Source organism: Tamandua tetradactyla, chromosome 24, assembly GCF_023851605.1.
Source record: "Tamandua tetradactyla isolate mTamTet1 chromosome 24, mTamTet1.pri, whole genome shotgun sequence".
Classification (NCBI taxonomy): domain Eukaryota; kingdom Metazoa; phylum Chordata; class Mammalia; order Pilosa; family Myrmecophagidae; genus Tamandua; species Tamandua tetradactyla.
Window position 1 is genome coordinate 20,817,297 of NC_135350.1, and position 22,293 is coordinate 20,839,589.

The window sequence follows — 22,293 nt, forward strand, 5'->3', positions numbered from 1 at the left end:
AAGTCAATCAATGATGCTAAAAATACAAGGAAATGGAATATAAGATTTTGTAAACGAGAATTTTTTCCCACTATTCAATGTTCCTTCCAGTTTTGTCCATCATGGAACCATCCTGGACTGTGAGGAGAAAGACTGGGACTTCTCGATGAACCTCAACGTCCGCAGCATGTACCTGATGATCAAGGCATTTCTCCCCAAAGTAAGAAAAGAGCACCGCTAGGGAGCACCACATCAGGGCTCCATCCTGGGCACCCAGAAAGGATCCCCACGTGTGCTGAAGAGTGATAATAGCTGATATGAAACTGATGTATTAAGCATTTAGGTCAAGGCATTTAATATATATTAATTCATTTAATTCTGTCCACCCATTGAGGAATGTTTATTAAGCATTTTCTACCTACCAGGCTCTGTTCTAGGTTCAAAAGACATATCAGTGAACTAAACCAAGTCCCTTCTAAAAGGAAGATTATATCATTGAAGGATAGGACAGCATGAAAAGGACTCAAATAAATATATAATATGTGGGGTGGTTATATGAAGGAAAATAAGTGGGGGAGTTAGTGAGGTCCAGAAGGTCCTCATGGGTAAGAAGAGATTTTCATAACATCTGAATTAAGTGAGGGAGCTAAGCATCCAGGTATCTGGGGGAGAGGGTTCCAGGCAGAGGGACGAGCATGGGGGCACACATGACCAAACAGTCCCATGAAGTAGGCACTATGCTATCAACTTCACTTTACAGAAGGTAGAATAGAAAGTTTAGATAAGTTATCCAAGTTCATATAACTAGCAAGTGGTTAGAGCCAGATTTAAATCCTAGAAGTTCAGTTCCTTCTTGAATTCAGTGTCCAGGCACACACTGAGATGGATGCAGTCGATTGCTTTTCTCTGATTCCAGATATTCTCCTTTCCCTACTGTTTTAGCTGAGCCATGAAGTACCAGGGAGGTAAGGGACAGCATGTGCTAAAAAGGGCCCTTGGGCCTGCCTCCTTTGAACTCCCCAGCCTTCATTCAACTCCCCGCTTGTTTTTAATTTACAAGCAAGCATTAAACGCCCTTTAGCATTAAACACCTTTTTGTATAAAGCACCATGCTCGGTGCTCTAGAGAGTATAAATATAAGAAACGTATGGCCCTGACTTCAAATGAACTTATAAACTAGTAGTGGCAGACAGCATAGGCTCTGAAATGAAAAGAGTTGACTGAGTTCAGAGCCAGCACAGTTTAAGATCGTAAATTTGAATGCAGAAGAACCATTTTTTACTTTCTCCCCAGCTGGATTAGACGACTAAAGGTACTGGATGTTGCCCAACCCAGGCCACAAGATCAGCTTTGTTAAGGGCACAGTCAGGCTGATACTTTGCTCTGAATTTTCAACCTCCTGCCTATCAGAATCCAGATGAACATTATCAGGAAAACTATATAAATTGACTTTTAGCCATGAAGAATTTTTTTTTAATCTACTTCTTTAGTGCTTAGAAAGAATTTTTGGTTGGGCCCGCACAGTGTTAAGCAGCAAGTTTTAAGAAATGTAAATTGCCTTTATTGCCTATCTGGAGTTCATGAGAATCTATATTATTTGGAACTTGAACATATTTTTCGAAGCTAGTTCCTTAGCATGTGATATGAGGGACAGACAGAGGCATGGAAAAGGGGAAAGCTTTGGTCACAGTGGGTAAGACTATTGCATGTGAATGAGGCTTGTTTGCAAAACAAGCCTACTTCATTTCTGCAGTGGTTCACAAACATTTGTTAAGGAAGTAGGTGTCAGATTCAGTGGATTTAGACTTGTAAGTGAATGAGAATTTTTCATATATCAGGAGCTAATTTATAAATTAGTGAGTTTGCCTATGATTTTAAAGCATCTTAACAATCATGCATACACGCCAGTGATACTCATTTATAACAGTTCCCGAGAGATATTTAATGACTGGGATGGGCAATCACAGGGCCGCTTGTTAAAGTTGATGCTGACCACCCTGATTCCAGATCTCAAGTGCTGGCATCAGAAGAACTTAGGCATGGTCTGAGTTCTGTCCCTGATTCACCATGTGCCCTAGAAGATGCCACCTGTGATCTTTCAATGTCCATTTCCTCTTCTAAAACTGTAGGTAATAGATTACACAATCCCTTCCAGCCCTGACTGGATAGAACCCTCTGTACCATTAACCATGACGCACACATGCCAAGTTAGAACTTTCCAGGGGAAGTCAGGATTTAGAGTCTAGGCAGATCTGACAGGTCAGGTGGTTAAAAATAGGAACACTTATAGGAAGTTTTTATTCATGGGTAGACACACAGAAAATCCTTTCCAGTCTGGAAGATCAGTCAAAAGGCAAAGAAGAAATTGAAAATACTATAATTAGAGGCCAGTGCAGAATCCGAAGTCCCCTAGAAGAGAAACTTCACTGGGGCAAGGATTGTTGTGGTCTTCGTGGTGGTGGTTGCGCCATTGCTGTAACTCCAGGTCTTAGAAGAGTCTCTAGCACGTGAAAGTGCTCAGCAAATATGTTGAACGAAATAAGAAATCGAGGTTGTCAGTGTAGGTGGAGTCCAGGCATGGGATCCCTGGAGTTCCAAGTGGCAAAGTTCTGCCAAAGTTAGGCGTTAAGCTCTAGGAAATGGAGAAAAAAGAACTGGGTCAGAGTATGACTAACAAGATGCAGCTGGAGAAACTCTTCAGCTCTCTTTCTGATCCCCACTTAGGGTTGGGGTTAAGCCCTGAATATCTGGAGGATCAAGAAACTCATTACTCTGTATCAGGCACCTCAAATTGTGGTTCCCAGAGAGGCCTGTGGCCCAGGGAACCGGGAAGAGCATTACATACTAGTGGCAGGTGATGAGCTGGTGATAGAAGGGGCCAGATCCTGGGCTATAGAATCAGCAGATGGCCTGGGCTGAACAAACAGTGCAAAGAGTTATGGGGCAGATGACTGTATTCCAAGATTTTGCCTGAGGAATCATTTCATTTCAGAAGATTGGAGATCAAACTTACTTAATAGTCTGTCTGGATATATTAAATAGAGTGATATGTGTTATATAGGTATTAAATGATGAGTCATGTTACTTACTAAATTGAATGAGAAAAGAATTTAAGGCTTAGTTTTAAACACCATTATACTCTAATAACTTTGTTGGTCTTTTATGGGGACCCCGTTTGATTATGTAGCAAAGGATACCTTTATTATGTAGCAAAACACAGTTGAATTAAATATTTTTTTCTCCCTGTGTCTTCCTTGACTGGGATGAGTCACCTCATTCCAGCCTTTGTAACACAATGCCTAGGATTATTTTATACCCTTTGCTCTTAAGTCCAGTTAGTAGCAAAGTATCAAAATAGAAATTATAATCAGAATATAAGGAAATTTTAATTTTGACAACCCCAGCCCTGGATCCGACTTTTACCATCTCCATTTCCACACCTCTTTGTGAGAGCTGCTAGAGAAACTCACCCCAACAGAAGTGATTTTTTTCTCACTTGCACCCTTTATACTACCTCCAAGATTCCTTCCTCCTAGGAACACTTTCTTTGCTTAATTTTCATGGTATAACATTCCCTGGTTTTCCTTCCTCTGCTCTCATTCTTGTCCTTTGATTTTCCCTCCAGCAGTTATTTTAACTTTCCGCTACTCTCTTATACGCCATCATCTCCCTCTTGTTCTTTATAGACATCTATCTGCCAAGCTTTTTATTTCACTGAGAATTTAGTGCCCAATAGAAGGAATTCTCAATTTCTTGCTCCTTGCCCAAAATATTCATAGGTGCTCATGCCTGTATCTACATTGTTTCATATGTACTTTATCTTAATAAAGTATAAGTTCACTTAAAAACATCGTTGCATCACGATGTAGCTTTTTTACATTATGTGTTTGCTTGGGGCAGGGCCCAGCAATCTGCATTTTTAATTTAGCACCTCAGTAGATTCTTATTCATCAATTATTTATTCACAGCCTATGGTGTGCCCTAACTGCTGAGGATCTAATAGTGGACAAAACACGTGCCCTTAGAAAGTCACATCCTAGTGGGGGCGTTCTGAAGGAAGTGTTTTTATGAAACCCTGTCCTAGGAGGGAGAGGCAGGGCCTCATATGTGTAACCCCTCACCAAATGCTGCCCATCCCCCTAGCTCCCCCCCACCTCTGTTACCCACAGCCATTTCTGTCCTCTCTGCCTTGGCTGATACTTTTATCCTCCTTCCCTATCAGCCTCCTCTGCATCGCACCAGAGTGATCTCTGTAATCCCCACGTTGAGAATAACCCCACTCCTCCATTTTAATCAATATCACCACATTGCCTCCAGGGTAAAACCCAAGTTTCTAAATTTAGGCCCTGTGACCTCTCAAGCCTCATTCCTCCTGCACCCCACAGTCCAGCTGAAGGGAATCACTCTCCCCAATTCCCTGACTGAGCCACACTCTCACATCTCTGTCTTTATTCCTGTGGTCCCCTTTCTTTAAATAATCCTTCTCTCATTTTTCTGACTAACACTCCAGTTTCAAAATTCGGCCCACAGATTTCCTCCTTCAGAGCCTCCTGTCAGTGTCCCCCAGTCTGGATGGCTACCCCCACCCTCCACCCCAGTGCTTGCTTAGATCTCTGTGCAGGTCTCCCAGTGCTAGTGACGTCAACCACTCCAACCAAACTGGCAGCTCTCAATAGACAGGGACTGTATCTTTTATCTTTGAATCTCCTGGGCTTACCACAATACCTGGCTGTACTAGGTAATCAACAAATATGTGTTGAATGGAGTAATAGCTTTCTAGCATCAGAAACATGCAGTAATGATTGGTGTCCATTCATGTTCCATTTAGCTCAGAGTGCATCCTTGGTCTTGCTGATGTTCTTGTACCACAGGAAGGAAATAACCCCCTGGGGAAATGTTCCTGCCAGTGAGCGTATACTTACGTCATCATTCCCGGGAATTGTTGGGCGAGGTGTGGTGGGTTCATGATTAAGACTACTTAGCAGTGCTATACATTAATAGCTAATTAGATGATCAAAGTAATTCTGCAAACCAAAAGTAAATGCAAATATTTTAAAGAGGAAGTATTTTTAGCCTGCAAAATGAAATTGTTATTTATGTTTGTTGTGTTCTGGCAGATGCTTGCTCAGGGGTCTGGCAATATTATCAACATGTCCTCTGTGGCTTCCAGTATCAAAGGTAGGTCTGTCTTCCTCTGGAGAGCATGACATTGACACTCAGAGACTTTTATTAGCGAATGATTTTGAGAGCAACAGCTCTCAGATGATCAAGCAAAGCAGAGATCATGAAATCTGCACATGCCTTCAAAACTGCTTTTTTTTGTAAAATTAACATCAAATTCCATAATTATCAGACTTTTTGCCTTCAATGGTAAACCAGTCATAGAATTAAATAAAAAGTGTTTTCTTTGTCTTCACTTTTATTCCTTCTAATGGATGTGGAAATGAAAATCAAGATGGGAAAAGGAAACATTTGTCCATTTAATTACTCAAAACAAGATATCTTGAGCATCTACTCTGTGACCCTAAGCCTAAAAGAGGAAGAGAAATAGCCAAACAAGTATCTTGTGCAGTGTGATTGTATTATTAAAGAGGTTTGCACGAAGTGCTGTCAAAGTACAGGGGCAGTAACTCTACCTGTGGATTTCTGCCTGTGGATTGGGGGAATGCATCACAAAGACAATTGCCCTGGGCTCCAGAGGAGAAGTCAAGTGGAAGGACTAGTACAACAGTGCAAAATGGAGATAATGGTGTAGTCTGGTACAGATGGATTTGTTAGTTTACAGGGAAATTGCAACTGCTGAAATAACATTCCTCCACTTTGCAAGGATACACATATTAAGCATGCACAACAGAGAATGCCAACAAGTGCCTTGGTCTCAGATTTCTAAATTTATTTGGTTTTTGTATTGCTTGTTTTTGTTTACCATTTTTTTCTTTTAGAATCTGCCTAGGGGTTATACCAACTGATGATGAAAAACTGAGTTTACTGTTGTTAAATAATGGCAACACTGCAACAAATAAGTCACAGCTGAATTGTGTCAATGCTGATGTCAATTTTCCAGACTCAGAAACTAGCCTTATTAAGTGAGAAAACCTAGTTTTTTAAAAAGAGAATGAGAGGAGGCATGAAAATGGTTGCTAGAATTGTATTCTTATTTTATGGTCCATGTTGAACCATGATTCCTTCAATTGTTGAACGTTGTCTTCACTCTCAGGAGTTGTGAACAGATGTGTGTACAGCACAACCAAGGCTGCCGTGATTGGCCTCACAAAGTCTGTGGCTGCCGACTTCATCCAGCAAGGTATCAGGTGCAACTGTGTGTGCCCAGGTGAGTCACAGCACTAGAGGGCTGTGAGCTTGTCCTTTCTGACATCCAACTTGCTACTGTGAGAAATATCTACATGAGCTTCCTAACAACATGTATATTGTGTTCTGACATTGTGAAAAGTTCAAAAGAAAAAGTCTGGCCTTATTAAGATAACTTCTAAAGTTGGCGAAGAGATGGTTAAGTGGCTAGGAATGATCCACAGATGCACAGGGTTTGGAGGTCATCCATGTGAAGAGGAAAATTCAGAGACATCTGTGTAAGTGATATAACTCACCAGAGCTTGGTGTTTTGAAAGCAGACCAGGGATAACCTTGTCAAGAGAGAAATGAAAAATAAAATATTTTCACAGAATAGCCTGAAGAAAGTCAGAAATAAGAGCAGCCTCCCAGAACACAAGGGTCTACTAGCATCATAAAAATCACCTACGGTGGTCCATAAGTAAGAAGGAAGCATTACCTTTCTTTATGCTATAAAACAGGGATCAGCAAACTTCAGCCTGCCAGTCAAATCTGGCCCATCAGCTATTTTTATAAATAGTACATACTCATTTGTATTCAATAGACATACTGTTTCACCTGGATCCAGCTACCCAAAATGAAGGCAATATGCCTAGGAAGAATTATTAATTTCCCCTCTGGAAAGAAATTAAATATTTCCTATCCACAATCAAGGGTTTTCTCAGCAGTTCTCAACTTATATTGTGGGATGGAGGGGGAAAGAATTTCAAAATTACCTGTGGAACCTATTAGAACTCGAGGGAAAGAATTTCAAAATTACCTGTGGAACCTATTAGAACTCAAAGGGCATGCCAGAATTTGGAGAAGGAGCTCATGGGGAGAACTGTGTGTATTGTAGAAAGACCCGCAGGAGATTCTGATATTATCCATTTTGATACGATCTACTAGAGGGAAAAGTACCAAATACCCTTCAAGCTACAGAATTTCCATGATTGAGATGTTCTGTTTTATTTTTCTTGGAATAAAAAGGTAGCATAGGTAACATTAATTTGGAAAAGGGAGAATAGAGAAAAGACAGCTTTATTGGGTGATACTTGAGTTTAACTATTTTTAGTACCACCTGCCCCCAGTGGAATAGCTGGCAAAATGATTTGGAAAATATGGTTGTTTTAGCAACTGGACTTTTCAGAAGATTGGAAAATATGCTATCAAACTCTCTGGAACAGGGAACTTGTGAGGCTAATGCTCTAGCTGTGACTCACTGAGCCAGTCACAGAAAAAAGCCCAAGGAGGAATGAGTGTGTGTCAGATGATGCTGAGGACTGTAAAGTCATGATTCCCCAACACCAGTTGTGTCTAGATTATAGCGTAATATGTCAGTGCCATGGACACAACAAATCCTAGTGAACACTACAATAGAATTACTCTGTAGTGTTGGGCTTGCTCTGTGGTTTTCATTTAATAGACATTACATAACAGCCATATGTAATAGTATGCTTATTTGCAGCATGAGGTGGTCTCTTACAAGTTCTGGGTTAGGGTAGAAATTAATCTTCCCAGTCTGCTTCTCTCCCTCCAAAAATGTGAGATTGAATAAACACATATTTTTCACATCTCTTATATCTCATATATTAATTCATTTAATCTGTTTATTCAACATGGTAGCATCTCAGATGTCTAATATGAGGATTAAGTAAAATAATCCTATTGCATAGTAGACAATAAATGCAATTCCTTTGCCTTTAAATCAAGTTCAGAATTACAAAACAGACCATCTTCCACACATAGTTTGCTCCACTGATACAACACTAATGTTGCTGGGGTGTAGCACCTTATCTAGTGTCTGCTGAGGGACAACTACCATAAAGCTTCCTAAAGCCCTATTATTTTCTTAAGAGGATCTGGGAAGCACACCCTTAGTCTCTTCAGAGGGGTGTTGTCAGTCTGAACAGTACTATGGGTCACCACTTGAATTTTCTGAGGTTATAACTTATTTTACACTCATACCCTCAGCTTCATCTTTAGATCCAGCTTTTCTGGGAATGTCCTGTATTTGTTCTTTGCTCAGAAACCATTTCCATATTTTAGCCTTTTCTGCTATTTCTCTGGAAAGAATGGGAATCTTCATAATCAGAAAATAGTCTTTTATTTAGTTTATGTCTTTCCTCTCACATTTTACTATAATTGGGCAGCACTTTCAACACTGATTGGAAATCACCTTCCTAGATCACCCAGTGTTTCAGGAACATATTCTACCTTCCACATTACTGCAGGCAATGGTGTTGCTAAGCTTTCTGAAACTGGATAACAAACATCCCCTTCTATCCTGTTTCCAATACTAATTTTTTCATTTCTCTCACAGCAATCTCCTTAAAGTCCAAAATCCTATGAGCAGTGTACTCAAAGCAATTTAAGCTTTCATGAATACTCTCCTCAAAATCCTTACAGTTTTAACAACTTCTTACCACTGACGTTGCAAACCACTCCTACGTTAGGCTTTTGTTATGTCAGGACTCTACTTTCAGATACCAAAATCCGTACCATACCAAGTTTTCTCAAAAAAGATCATAAACCTTTAGATAGAAGAAGAATTATGGTAACGATAACAACTCAATTGCACTGGCTCTTGCTCCAACCTGCTTACATAGGCCTCCCATCCTTCCTCAGAAAGTGTCACTAAAATATCTAGGGTAAATTCCATGACCTTGAACAATGACTAAAAAAATCTGAGACCTTGAAAAGAATTTAAGGTGATAGGAATAGGACTGAGACTCTCCAGTGGAAATCATAATTCATAGAGGAATTGCAGAGCTAGGTCCTTATGCTTTAAGTCAGTGTATTAGCTAGGGTTCTCTAGAGAAACAGAATCAGCAGGAGATATCTGTAAATATAAAATTTATAAAGTGTCTCATGCAACTGTGGGGATGTAAGAATCCAAGATCTGTAGGGCAGGTCATGAGCTGGAAGCCCCAGTGAAGGTCCTCAATGAACTCTCAGGAGAGGCTGGCTGGCTGAAGCAGAAAGAATGATTGTTTCTCCTGAATTCTTCTTAAAAACCTTCGATGAATAAATTAAGCATCACTCATTACAGAAGACACTCCTCTTAGCTGACGGCAGATGCAATCAGCTGTGGACACAGCCAACGTGGCCATGATTTAAGTCCTTGAAACACATTCAGAGCAACAGACAAGCCAGCACTTGCCCAACCAGACAACCGAGCACCACCACCTGGCCAAGTTAACATCAACTTGACCATCACAGTCCATCTCTTGTCAACTTGGCAGCTACACACATCACCTTTAATCATACTTAATCTCTAAATAGAAAACAATAACAGACACATTTTTTTCCTTGCCTAACAATACTCAACTGTCCTGAGTACAACTGGAAACACATAAAATCTCCTCAGAATAGGGTACAAGTCCTTGGTTAATATTTACTTTTAATTTTTTTTTTTTTTAACATGGGCAGACACCGGGAATCGAACCTGGGTCCTCTGGCATGGCAGGCAAGCATTCTTGCCTGTTGAGCCACCGTGGCCCACCCTAATATTTACTTTTAAACTTGATACCCTACAACTTAAATACTATAGCATGAACAAAACAGTTTATGTCATATGATAAAGGGGATGAAATAAAGAGGAAAACAAAGATATTTGACCTATGTATAAATATATAGATGATAATTACAAAACAAGGAAGAAATATTCATACTATTACAGTCCTCATTTCTGTAACTTATCACATGGTTGTAATTCATATCTATCAGTACCTTCTTTCACTACCTATTCCATGTTTCCTTTACCCTCAGCAAGCACTTCAGCTGGCCGTGGTTCTTTGCCTGGTGGGGTGACCCAAACCTTCATCCCTGAAGTTTCAGAGCCATTGGTAGTCCTACCTGGATTGGGTTGTTGCAATTTTCCATTGATTTTAATCACAGGGCATGGTAGTACTAAAAGACACCCTAGGGGATCTCCTATATTCCAGGAAAACTCTTCTTTACCTCCATTGTGTAGTTGCAGTCCTATTTCCCCTTGATAGTCAGGGTCAACCACTCCAGCCAGTAAAGTAATCCCCTTCTTGGCTTGTTGATCCAGGGGCATGAGTAGCCCAAAGTGATCAGGTGGCAGCCTTAGATTCCAGTTCTATGGAATCATTGTTGTTTCTCCTGGTGAAAGCACTCCCCTTCTGGAACTAGAACCTGCAGACTAGCAGAGTTCAAGGTTACAGGGGAAAGAAGCAAAAATTTGCCTAGTGGATCACTAGGGGAAATTGAGTGGTGCCGCTCCCATTTCTACCAGCTTTGTTTCCTGGATCAATGAATCTTGGCTATGGGAATCAACAGCACCATACAGTGGATGCAGATTCAAAGCAAACACAGCCTCCTGGGGGACATTGTCCCATCCCTGCAAGGTTATGCCACCTAGTTGGCACCATAATTGAGTGTTCAAAAGGCCATTCCACCGTTCTGTCAATCCAGCTGCCTCTGGATAATCAGGAACATGTAAGACCAGAGAATTCCATGAGCATGTGCCCATTCCCACACTTCATTTGCTATGAAGTGGGTTCCTTGATTAGAAGCAATGCTCTGTAGAAAGCCATGGTGATGGATAAGGCATTCCATAAGCCCAGGGATGGTAGTTTTGGCAGAAGTATTGCGTGCAAGGAAAGCAAAACCATATCCAGAGTATGTGTCTATTCCAGTTAGAACAAATCAGTGCCCCTTCCATGATGGAAGTCTAGTGTAATCAACCTGCCACCATGTAACCAGCTGATCACTTCAAGGGATGGTGCCATATCAGGGGCTGAGTGTGGGTCTCTGCTGCTGGGAGATTGGGCTCTCAGCAGTGGCTATAACCAGATCAGCATTGTTGAGTGGAAGTCCATGTCACGGAGCCCATGCATAACCTCCATCCCTACCACCATGACCACTTTTTCATGAGCCCATTGAGCAATGAGTTGCTGGGGAAAGAGGCTGACTGGTATCCACAGAACAGTCATCTTATCTACTTGATTATTAAAGCTTTCCTCTGCTGAAGTCACCTTCTGGTGCACATTTCATGGGAAATAAATGTCTTCATGTTTTTAGCCCAATCAGAAAGATCTATCCACATACCTCTTCCCCAGACCTCTTTGTCACTGATTTTCCAATCATGCTTTTTCCGAGTCCCTGACCATCCTGCCAAACCATTGACAACAGCCCATGAGTCAGTACACAAAAACACTTCTGGCCAGTTCTTCTTCCAAGCAAAATGAACAACCGGGTGCACTGCTTGAAGTTCTGCCCACTAGAAGGATTTCCCCTCACCACTGTCCTTCAGGGACATCTCTGAAAGGAATTGTAGAGATGCAGCTGTCCACTTTTGGGTGGTACCTGCATATTATGCAGAACCATCTGTAAACCAGACCCAAGTTTCTTCTTCCTCAGTCAACTCACGGTAAGGAATTCCCCAAGAGACCATAGCTCCAGTCTGAGAAAGAGAAGGTAATGTGGCTGGAGCACAGACCATGGGCGTTTGGACTACTTACTCATGTAACTTACTTGTGCCCTTATGACCTGCTCTGGCTCTATCTCATATATTTCCTCTCTGGAGCAACCTGCCTCCCAGAATTTGCCCTCCAGTCAAAAGCAGCTTGGGTCAATGAAAGGAGAATAAAAAAAAACACACACACACACACACACACAAAAAAAACTGTGTAGGTAAACAAAATCAAATAGAACAGATCGAGATTCCTGGAGAAGGAAAAGAAACTTTCTTCTAGGGGTGAAACAATTGCATAAATAGTATCAGTTCACTCAATTATTTTTTATTCATGGATATTTGGTTTGTATAAGTTGTTTTCTATTGCAAATAATTCTACAATAAATAGCTCTGTTTAAACATTTTTTCTCCATGTATATATATATATGTATTTGAGAACAATTCCTAGAAGTGGGTCTGCTGTGACAAATTTAAATGTAAATTTGCTAGATATTGCCAATTCACCTCTATAAGGGTTATACTTTTTTGCATTCCCACCAGCCAACAGACTATATTCAAATTTTTAGATTGTTGCTATTCTGATGATTGAGAAATTATGTCAGTGTAATTTTAAATTGCATTTCTCTTTTATAAGTAAAGTTCAGCATCCTTTCATTTTATTAAGGACCAGTAGCATCTCATTATTATTTTCTACTATATTTTTAGAAGTACTTTTCATAGAGATATTTGCTATGAGATAATTTACAAATACTTTTCCCTGGGTTTATATATTTTTTTATTTTACTTTGCTTATAGCTTTTACTCCCATTCAAAATTCCTTTTGTATTTTGTTCAGTCTAATTTCCCTTTTCTGTCTAGAGTTTTGAATCCTTATCAAGAAAATTATCTTCATTCTCAAATTATAAAGGAATTCACTCATATTTTCTTCTAGTAGTTGTATGATTTCATTTTTCAACCTTCAAATCTCTTCTCCATTTGGAGTTTATCCTGTTTGTGGTTTGAGGTAGGATTACATTTTCCAAGTAGTTATCTGGTTATCCCAATACCACTTATTAAAATACCGATCTTTTAGCATTGCTTTGATATGCACCTTAATCCTATGCCAATTTACGTATAGATATATATTCTAGTCTATTTATGGCTTTTTATTGTATTATTTTAGTCTGTCTAAGTATCCTACATTAGTCTATTTCATACACCGGTAATACCTGATAGAACTAGCATCCCAGTCATTTCTCTTCCTTTTTTAGGGTTTTCTTGGTTATTCTTGCTTGGTGTTCTTGCAAATAAAAGTTTTAATCTACTGGTATAGGTGCAGAAAAAAATATGATGTAATTTTTTATTTACATACATTAAATGTATAAATTAACTTCGGAAAAATTGGCACCGTTTGATATTTTGCCTTTCTATATGAGAATATGATGTCTCCTTCCATTTGTTCATGTCTAATAATGTGCAATTTCAGGAGTGCTCATGGTTTTCTTCATGTAAGTTTTGAACATTTATTGTGAAATTCATTCCTGGGTACTTTATTTTATTCCATTTCATTTCATTTTTCATTTTCTTTCTATTTTATCTCATCCTACCACTTCTACATCATTAACACAAGAAGTACCTTTCAAGTTAGACCTTAGAAGAAATATTAGGATGGAGAAAAACCTGTAAGTAAAGCAGAATCTTCCAAGGAGTGAGGGGAAAGATAAGAATAATAATTGTCATATATATACAATTTGATCAATACATATGTAAATTATAACCACAATACACAAATATCCTGCTTACGTGATTTTCAATCTACTTAACTATACTATGGACAGTTAGCTGCTTTAAATGATTTCAAGTCACTAGATATGTCAAAATTCTAAATTTCAATGTCAAATATACCAGGTAACCATTGTTGATTCTAGGAGTAGGAGATAGACAAATATCCTAATATCTGGATTTTGCACATGACTAACAAAGTATAATGCATATGAATGGTAAGTATTTAAGGATATATTTGTAAACATAATTTTTGAGCATTTAGAAAAGAATATGCCAGTAGCTAAAGTTAAATAAACATAATTCATATAAATTGTTTAACAGACTACTAAATCAGGAGAGTGAAAATATTAATTTTAACAGGGGATTTGCAATATTTTTTGTTGTCCATATGTTATGATTCAAGAAGTATGAGCTGGATAATAGCTAGGTAGGGTTATAGCTTATTGAAAATAACAGCTGGATTGTTGATTAATAAGTATTAACCTAGAGAGTATTCTATAGTAATTTGCTACAAAACTCTATCCTTGGCTCTGCCCCATTCAGCAATTTTATTGATAATTCATATAAAGACATAAAAATCATGCTTCCAAATTTTTAACACAAATGTGGGAGAGATTGCTAATATAATGGGTAATATAATCAGAATTGAAATTATTCTTCAAAAGTTAAAACAACAACCTAAAAACCAACAAAATAAATTTTTAAAGCAAGATATAAAGTTGAAGCATAGGAGCCAAACCCCAATAACTTAAGTAGAAAATGAAGGAGACATGGATTAACAGTAATTCCAATGATGACCACAAATATGTTTTGCATAAGCAAAACTACAATATTAAGTAATAATATCTCAAGATATCTAAAATAACTAATATGTTTCTTCATTTACATTAACAGAAATCAACATCGAGATCAAAGGAACTCATAGTATACAACACTCACTGTAACCTAAAATGTCCACCCATATTAGTTGGTTCAGTTCTGGCCATGACACCTTAAGAAATACATTGGTAGTCTGGGCCAAGTGGCACTGATGAGTCCCCACATAGAACTGTAAGTTCCCCAAGGGTAAAGGAAATAGACTTTACTAGCAGCAAGGGCTTAGCTCAACTGAGCTCCAATTGCAGAATTAATTAACAAATTCTGACTACTGAAAATAGGCCCCCAGCACAGCTAAACCTGGAATAAGCACCAAACATAGTGGGAGTTTATACCACAACAGAGAGGGGTCAGACATGATGGAAATAAAAAAAGAGATGCTTTCAGAGTCAGCACAAAATACTGGAAAAGAGCTGGACCCCAAGCAAAGGGGGCACATAGAGGCGGGAGATACATAGAACCACATACCAATTCAAACTCTTGATTAACAAACCCAAGAACCAGAGGTCTGGCTCTGAAAAGGTTTTTTTTTCCCTCCTCCTTAACAGCTCATTAGATAGAACTGGAAACACTCTTAGGCTCCAGCACTGCCCCAGGCAAGGGTGGAATTAAGCTCATCTGAGGGACAAAGTAAAATGTCGGGTGAAAGGAGTTAGTTCCCTAAAGGGTGTGTCTTTCCCCAAGACAAAGATGAGGCCCAGTTCAAGTGGAATCCCTCCTTCCAGGGATTCATGCCCCGAGACTGAAAAACTGAAGCAATCAAAGCCATCCTGTAACCTCATCTCTGTCTCAACCATGCCCCGGGCAGGGAGAGTGCTGAAATTAAAGGCTACCACATCACTTTATGGTGGTGGGAAGCTGCAAGCAGAGAAATGCCACATGCTGGTCAGGATAGTAAAAGCACAGAGTCTAGAGACTTCATAGATAAGTCTGCCAACGTGCTGTGTCTCATCCATGGGAAAAACTGATGCTTGCTACTCTTTCCTCCTGAGATGAGATGTGGGCCTGTATGATCAGGGAAATTTTGATTAGAGTCTATAATATCTAAGGAGACACTCCCCCCCCCCCAAAAAAAGAAAAAAAGGCTCCAAACAGGCAGGGCAAGAAACAGAAAAGCAAAAATGAAAATTTCTGATCAGTTAAACAGAACCTATGCTAGAGGTCTAGAATAAGTTGAACTGAATGTCAAAGAACATATAGACAACAAAACCATCCAGCAAGAAAATCCTAAGTAAAAGAGTACAAACCCTCCAGAATAAACTAATTAAGGAAATCAAATGCCTAAACACCAGCCAAAAAAAAGGTCATACTAGGAACATCAAAGATATGGCCCAGTCAAAGGAACAAACCAGCACTTCAAATGATATACAGGAGTGGGAACAACTTATTCAGGATGTTTGAACAGACATGGAAAATCTCATCAAAAATCAAATCAGCAAGTTGAGAGGGTATATAAAAAGACATAGGGAGAACAAAAAGAAGAACTCAAAAGTTTGAAAAAACACATCACAGAACTTATGGTAATGAAAAGCACATTAGAAGAGATGGAGAAAAAAAAACACTGGAAATCTACAACAATAGCTTTGAAGAGGCAGAAGAACGGATTAGTGAACTAGAGGGCTGGACATCTGAAATCTGACACACAAAAGAAAATATAGGTAAAGGAATGGAAAAATATAAGCAGGGTCTCAGGGAATTAAATGACAACATGAGGCACATGAATATAGGTGTTGTGGGTGTCTCAGAAGGAGAAGAAAATGGGCAAAGATAAGAAAGACTAGTGGAAGAAATAATCACAGAAAATTTCCCATCTCTTATGAAAAGCATAAAATTACAGATCCAAGAAGAGCAGCATACCCCGAACAGAATAGATCCAAATAGAAATACTCCAAGACACTTAATAATCAGATTGTCAAATGACAAAGACAGAGAGCATTTTGAAAGCAGCAAGTGACAAGCAATCCATCACATACAAGGGAAGCTTGATAAGACAATATGCCCATTTCTCAGCAGAAAGCATGGAGGAAAGAAGGCAGTGGTTTGATATATTTAAGATTCTAAAAGAGAAACTGCCAACCAAGAATTCTATATCCAGAAAAATTGTTCTTCAAAAATGAGAGGGCATGGGACATGACATCCAGGGGTGAAAATCTCCCTGATGGCATGGAAGATGACCCCCAGGGAAGACTCTGGCCCTGGCACTGTGTAATCAACAATGACATCCTGATAAAAAAGGGGGAAAAGAAGTAACATACAAGTTATCAGTGGTTGAAAGCTTTCAAATAGAGTCAAGAAGCTACTCTGGAGGCCACTCTTATGCAAGCTTCAGTTGGACATTGCTACCTAACATAACTTGCCAAACGCCAACCAAAATCATTCCAAACAATTGTAAAGAACACCTAGTGAAAAATATAAGATTCTACAAAGGTTCCATGCAGTAGGTAACATTCCAGAAACCTACAACCTCTGGGTGGGGCCCTGGACCAGATAAGTCCTAAAACCTGGAGTGGCCAGCCTCTCCGGAACATCAGCTAGTTCCATCTCCCTACCCCATATTTTTGACAGACCCTTCCAACATGAAAATGTTACAGTGGGCATTGCCTAACTACTCTTAAAGAGTGGAAGGAAGATCAAAAGTGATGGTTGAATTATACAGAGAAGTTAGTGTTTAACAAATGAATATGATTGCTGAAATATTATATTGATATTTCTTTTAGTCTCCAGTATCTTAGAGCAACTAGAAGTAAAAACCTAAAATTGTGGAATTGTAATCCATACCAAACTCTGAAATCTGTTCTCCAACTAATTATTGCACTGTGCTTTGAAATTTATTACTTTTTGTATATATGTTATTTTTCACAAAAAAGAAAGAATAGTCAATTGTGATGATAAAAAAAAAACTATTTATTCCTTCCAGCCTCCAATGTTCTGGAGCAGCTAGAAGGAAAAATCTGAGATGATGATATCATACCCCATGACAAACTCTTGTATCTGTCCTGTAACTACTTTTGAAGTGTTAAATAGTGCTCTGAAAACTACTGGGTTTTTTTTTTATCTCTTTGCTTTGTATATATGTTATAGTATACATTTTAAAAGTTTAAAAAATGAAGGGGAGATTAAAATATTTTCAGACAAACAATCACTGAGAAAATTTGTGACTAAGAAACCATTTCTGCAAGAAATACTGAAGGAAGCACTATAGGTAGATTAGAAAAGGCTAGAGAGAGAGGGCTGGAAAAGAGTGTAGAAATGAAGACTATCAGTAAAGATAAAATGAGGGAAAAAATTAGATATGACACATAAAACCCAAAACACAAAGTAGTAGGAGGTACTGCCTTTACAGTTATAACAGTAAATGTTAATGGATTAAACTCCCCAACCAAATGACATAGACTGGCAGGATGGATTAACAAAATAGGACCCATCTATATGCTGTCTACAGGAGATTCATTTTAGACCTAAGAGCAAAAATAGGTTGAAACTGAAAGGTTTGGAAAAGATATTTCATGCAAACAACAATCAGAAAAGAGCAAGAGTTGCTATACTAATGCCTGACAAATTAGACTTCAAATGTAAAACAATTAAAAGAGACAAAGAAGGACACTGTATTAATAAAAAGAACAATTCAAGAAGAAGACATAGCAATTGTAAATATTTATGTACCAAACTAGGGTGCTCTAACATACATGGGAAAAACACTGGCAACACTTAAGGGAGAAATAGACACCTCTACCATAATAGTTGAAGACTTTAATTCTCCACTCTCATCAGTGGATAGAATTTTTAGACACTGGATCAATAAAGAAACAGAGAATTTGAATAATTGATAACTGAATTAGACTTAACAGACATTTATGTTTCATTTCACCCCAAACAGCAGTAAACACAGTTTTTGCAAATGCTCATGGATCATTTCCAAAGATAGACCATACGCGGGGTTTCAAAGCAAGTCTCAATAAATTTTAAAAGATTGAAATAATACAAAACACTTTCTTGGATCATAATGGGATGAAATTGGAAATCAATAACAAACAAAGGACCAGAAAATATCTGGAGGCTAAACAACACAGTCTTAAACAACCAGTGAAAGGATGAAATTACAAGATAAATCAGTAAATATTTCAAGGCAAATGAAAATAAAAGCACAACATATCAGAATTTATGGAATGTAGCAAAGGCAATGTTAAGAGGGAAATTTATTGCTTTAAAGCCTAGAATGAAAAAATGAGAAAGAGCAAAAATCAAGGAATTAACTGCTCACTTGGAAGAACTAGAGAAAGAACATCAAACTAACCCCAAAGCAAACAAAAGGAAAGAAATGACAGATTATATCAGAAATAAATGAAATTGAGAACAGGAAAACAATCAAGAAATTCAACAAAACCAGAAGTTGGTTCGTTGAGAAAATCAATGAAATTTTGATGGACCTTTAGCTAGGTTGACAAAGAAAAGAGAGATGATGCAAATAAATAAAATCAGAAAAGTAGAAGACACATAGCCACTGACCCTGCAGAAGTAAAGGAGGTAAGAGAGGTTACTATGAGCATAAGAAAATCAATTAATGTAATACACCATATCAACAAATCAAAGCAGGAAAACTATGTAATCATATTGGTTGATGCAGAAAAGGCATCTGACAAAATTCAACCTCCTTTCTTGGTGAAAACATTCAAATGATAGGAATAAAGGGAACTTCCTCAACGTGATAAAAAGAATAAAATGAAAAACCCACAGCTAACATCATCCTCACTGGGGGAAGACTGAAAGCTTTCTTTCTAAGATTGGTAATAAGACCAGGATGCTACCTGTCACTAATGTTATTCAACATTGATGTAGAAGTTCTAACCAGAGCAAATAGACAAGAAAAAGAAGTAAAAGGCATCCAGATTAGAAAGGAAGGAGTAAAACTCTCACTGTTTGCAGATAATATGATACTATGTGTTGAAAATCCAAAAATATATACAGCAAAGCTACTAGAGCTAATAAATGAGTACAGCAAAATGGCAGAGTACAATATCAAAACCTAAAAATCAGTAATGTTTCTATAGACTAATAGTAAGGATTCTGAGGAGTAAATCAAGAAAAAAATTCCATTTACAAAAGCAACCAAAAGAAGCACATACTTAGGAATAAATTTAACTAAGGATACAAATGACCTATACACAGAAAACTACAAGAAATTGCTAAAAGAAATCGTGGAAGACCTAAATAAATGGAAGGGCATACCACGTTCATGGATTGAAAGACTAAATATAGTTAAGATGCCAATTCTACCCAAACTGATTTATAGATTCAAGGCAGTACCAATTAAAATCCCAACAACTTATTTTGCAGAAATAGAAAAGCAATAACCAAATTTATTTGGAAGGGAAAGGTACCCTGAATAGCTAAAAATATCTTGAGATAGAAAAATGAAGTGGGAAGTCTCACACTACCTGACATTAAAGCATATTATGAAGCTACAGTGGTCTGAAAGCATGGTACTGGCATAAAGATAGATATACTGACTGTTTTAGTTTGCTAGCTACTGGAATGTGATATACCAGAAACAGAATGGCTTTTAAAATGGGAAATGTATTAAGTTGCAAGTTTACAGTTCTAAGGCCATGAAATTGTCCCAATTAAAGAAAGTCTATAATAATGTCCAAATTAAGGCATCTAGGATATACCTTGTTCCAAGAAAGCCAATGAACTTCAGGGTTTCTTGCCTCTCATCACTGGAAAGGCACATAATGTATATAGTGACATCTGCTAGCTTTCTCTCCAGGCTTCTTGTTTCATGAAGCTCCCCCAGAGGCATTTTCCTTCTTCATCTCCAAAAGTCTCTGGCTGCATGGGCTCTTGTGGTTCTCGTGGACTTCATGGCTCTCTAGCTTTCTCCAAAATGCTTCCTCTTTTAAAGGATTCCAGTAAACTAATCAAGACCCACCTGAAGTGGGTGGGGTCACATCTCCCTCTAATCAAAGCTTAATACCCATGTTTGGCAAGCCATATCTCTGTGGAGACAATCTAATCAAGCTGCTAACCTACAGTGCTGGATGGGGATTAAAAGAAATGGCTGCCTCCACACAATGGGTCAGGATTAAAACATTGCTTTTCTAGAGTGCTTAATCATTTCAAACCAGCACACTGACCAATGGAATTGAATTGAGTTTTCAGAAACAGACCCTCTCATCTATGGACAATTCATATTTGATAAGACAGTCAAGCCAACTCACCTGGGAAGAGCAGCCTCTTCAATAAATGGTGTTTGGAGAACAGGGTATCCACATGGAATAGAATGAGAGGATCCATATTTCACACCATATACAAAAATTAACTCAAAATGGATCAAAGACCTTAACATTAGAGCTAAGACCATAAAACATTTAGAAGAAAATATTGGGAAATATCTTATAAATCTTGTAATAGGAAGTGGATTCCTAGCCCTTATACCCAAAGCAAGAGCATTGAAAAAATAAATAGATAAGTGAGAACGCCTCAAAATTACAAACTTTTTTGCATCAAAGAACTTTATCAAGAAAGTAAAAAGGCAGCCTACAAAAGGGAGACAATATTTGGAAACCACATATCAGATGAAGGTTTAGTATTCAAAATACATAAAGAGATTCTTCAACTCCACAACAAAAAAACAAACAACCCAACTGGACAAAAGACATGAAGAGACACTTCTCAGAAGAGGAAATGCAAATGGCTAAAAGGCACATGAAAAGATGCTCAACTTCACTGGCTATTAGGTAAATGCAAATCAAAACCACCATGAGATATTATCTGACACCCACTTGTGATAATTAGAGTCAGTTGTCAATTTGGCCAGGTGAAGGCACCTGTTGTGTGGATATGAGCCAATGGTACGTGAACCTCATCCGTTGCTGATTACATCTGCAGTTGGCTAGGAGGCATGCCTGCTGCAATGAATGATGTTTGACTTAATTGGCTGGTGCTTAAATGAGAGAGCGGAAGGTAGCACAGCCCAAGCAGCTCAGCATACCTCATCTCAGCACTCACAGCTCAGCCCAGGCCTTTGGAGATGCAGAAAGAAATCACCCTGGGGAAAGTTGTTGGAACCCAGAGGCCTGGAGAGAAAGCCAGCAGAGATCATCCTGTGCCTTCCCACATAAGAAAGAACCTCAGTGGAAAGTTAGCTGCCTTTCTTCTGAAGAACTAATGAAATAAATCCCCTTTTATTAAAAGCCAGTCCCTCTCTGGTGTGTTGCATTCTGACAGCTAGCAAACTAGAACACCCACTAGAATGGCCATTATAAGAAAAACAGAAAACAACAAGTGCTGGAGAAGATATGGAAAAAGGGGTGCACTTATCCACTATTAGTGGGAATGTAAAATGGTACAACTGCTCTTGAAGACAGTTTGATGGCTCCTCGGGAAGCTAAGTATAGAATTGCCATATGATCCAGCAGTCCCATTACTAGGTATATATTCAGTGGACCGGAGGGCAAGAACACAAATGGACATTTGCACACCGATGTTTATGGCAGCATTATTTATGATTGCCAAGAGATGGAAATAGCCCAAATGTCCATTAATGGATGAGTGGCTAAACAAGCTGTAGTATAAACATATGATAGAATATTACTTAGCTGTAAGACAGAATAGAGTCATGAAGCATGTAACAATGTGGATGAACCTTGAGGACATTATGCTGATTGAAATTAGCCAGAAACAGAAGGACGAATACAGTATGGTCTCTCTAATATGAACTAATATTAATGAATGAACTTTGAGAATTGATGTTAAGAACACGGGTTATCAGGTGATAGAAAGAGGGTAGAGATTGGGCAGTTGGTGCTCAAGGAAAACAGATTGTGCAATAGGACTGATTGTAAAAATTCAGAAATGTGGTGTTCGGGTGATTCAGTGGTATAAGGCTTGCCTTCCACGTGGGA

General features: G+C 38.5%; 1 protein-coding gene across 2 annotated transcripts in view; it reads left to right on the forward strand.

Annotated features, from left to right (window-relative positions):
• Positions 1-22,293, forward strand: part of BDH2 (3-hydroxybutyrate dehydrogenase 2) — a 45,048-nt gene that overhangs the window by 11,398 nt on the left and 11,357 nt on the right. For both annotated transcript variants that reach the window (XM_077142659.1, XM_077142660.1), the window contains exons 5-7: positions 91-199; positions 5,097-5,157; positions 6,197-6,310. In XM_077142659.1, the coding sequence (XP_076998774.1) occupies positions 91-199; positions 5,097-5,157; positions 6,197-6,310 (284 nt within the window). The remainder of the gene's footprint in view (positions 1-90; positions 200-5,096; positions 5,158-6,196; positions 6,311-22,293) is intronic.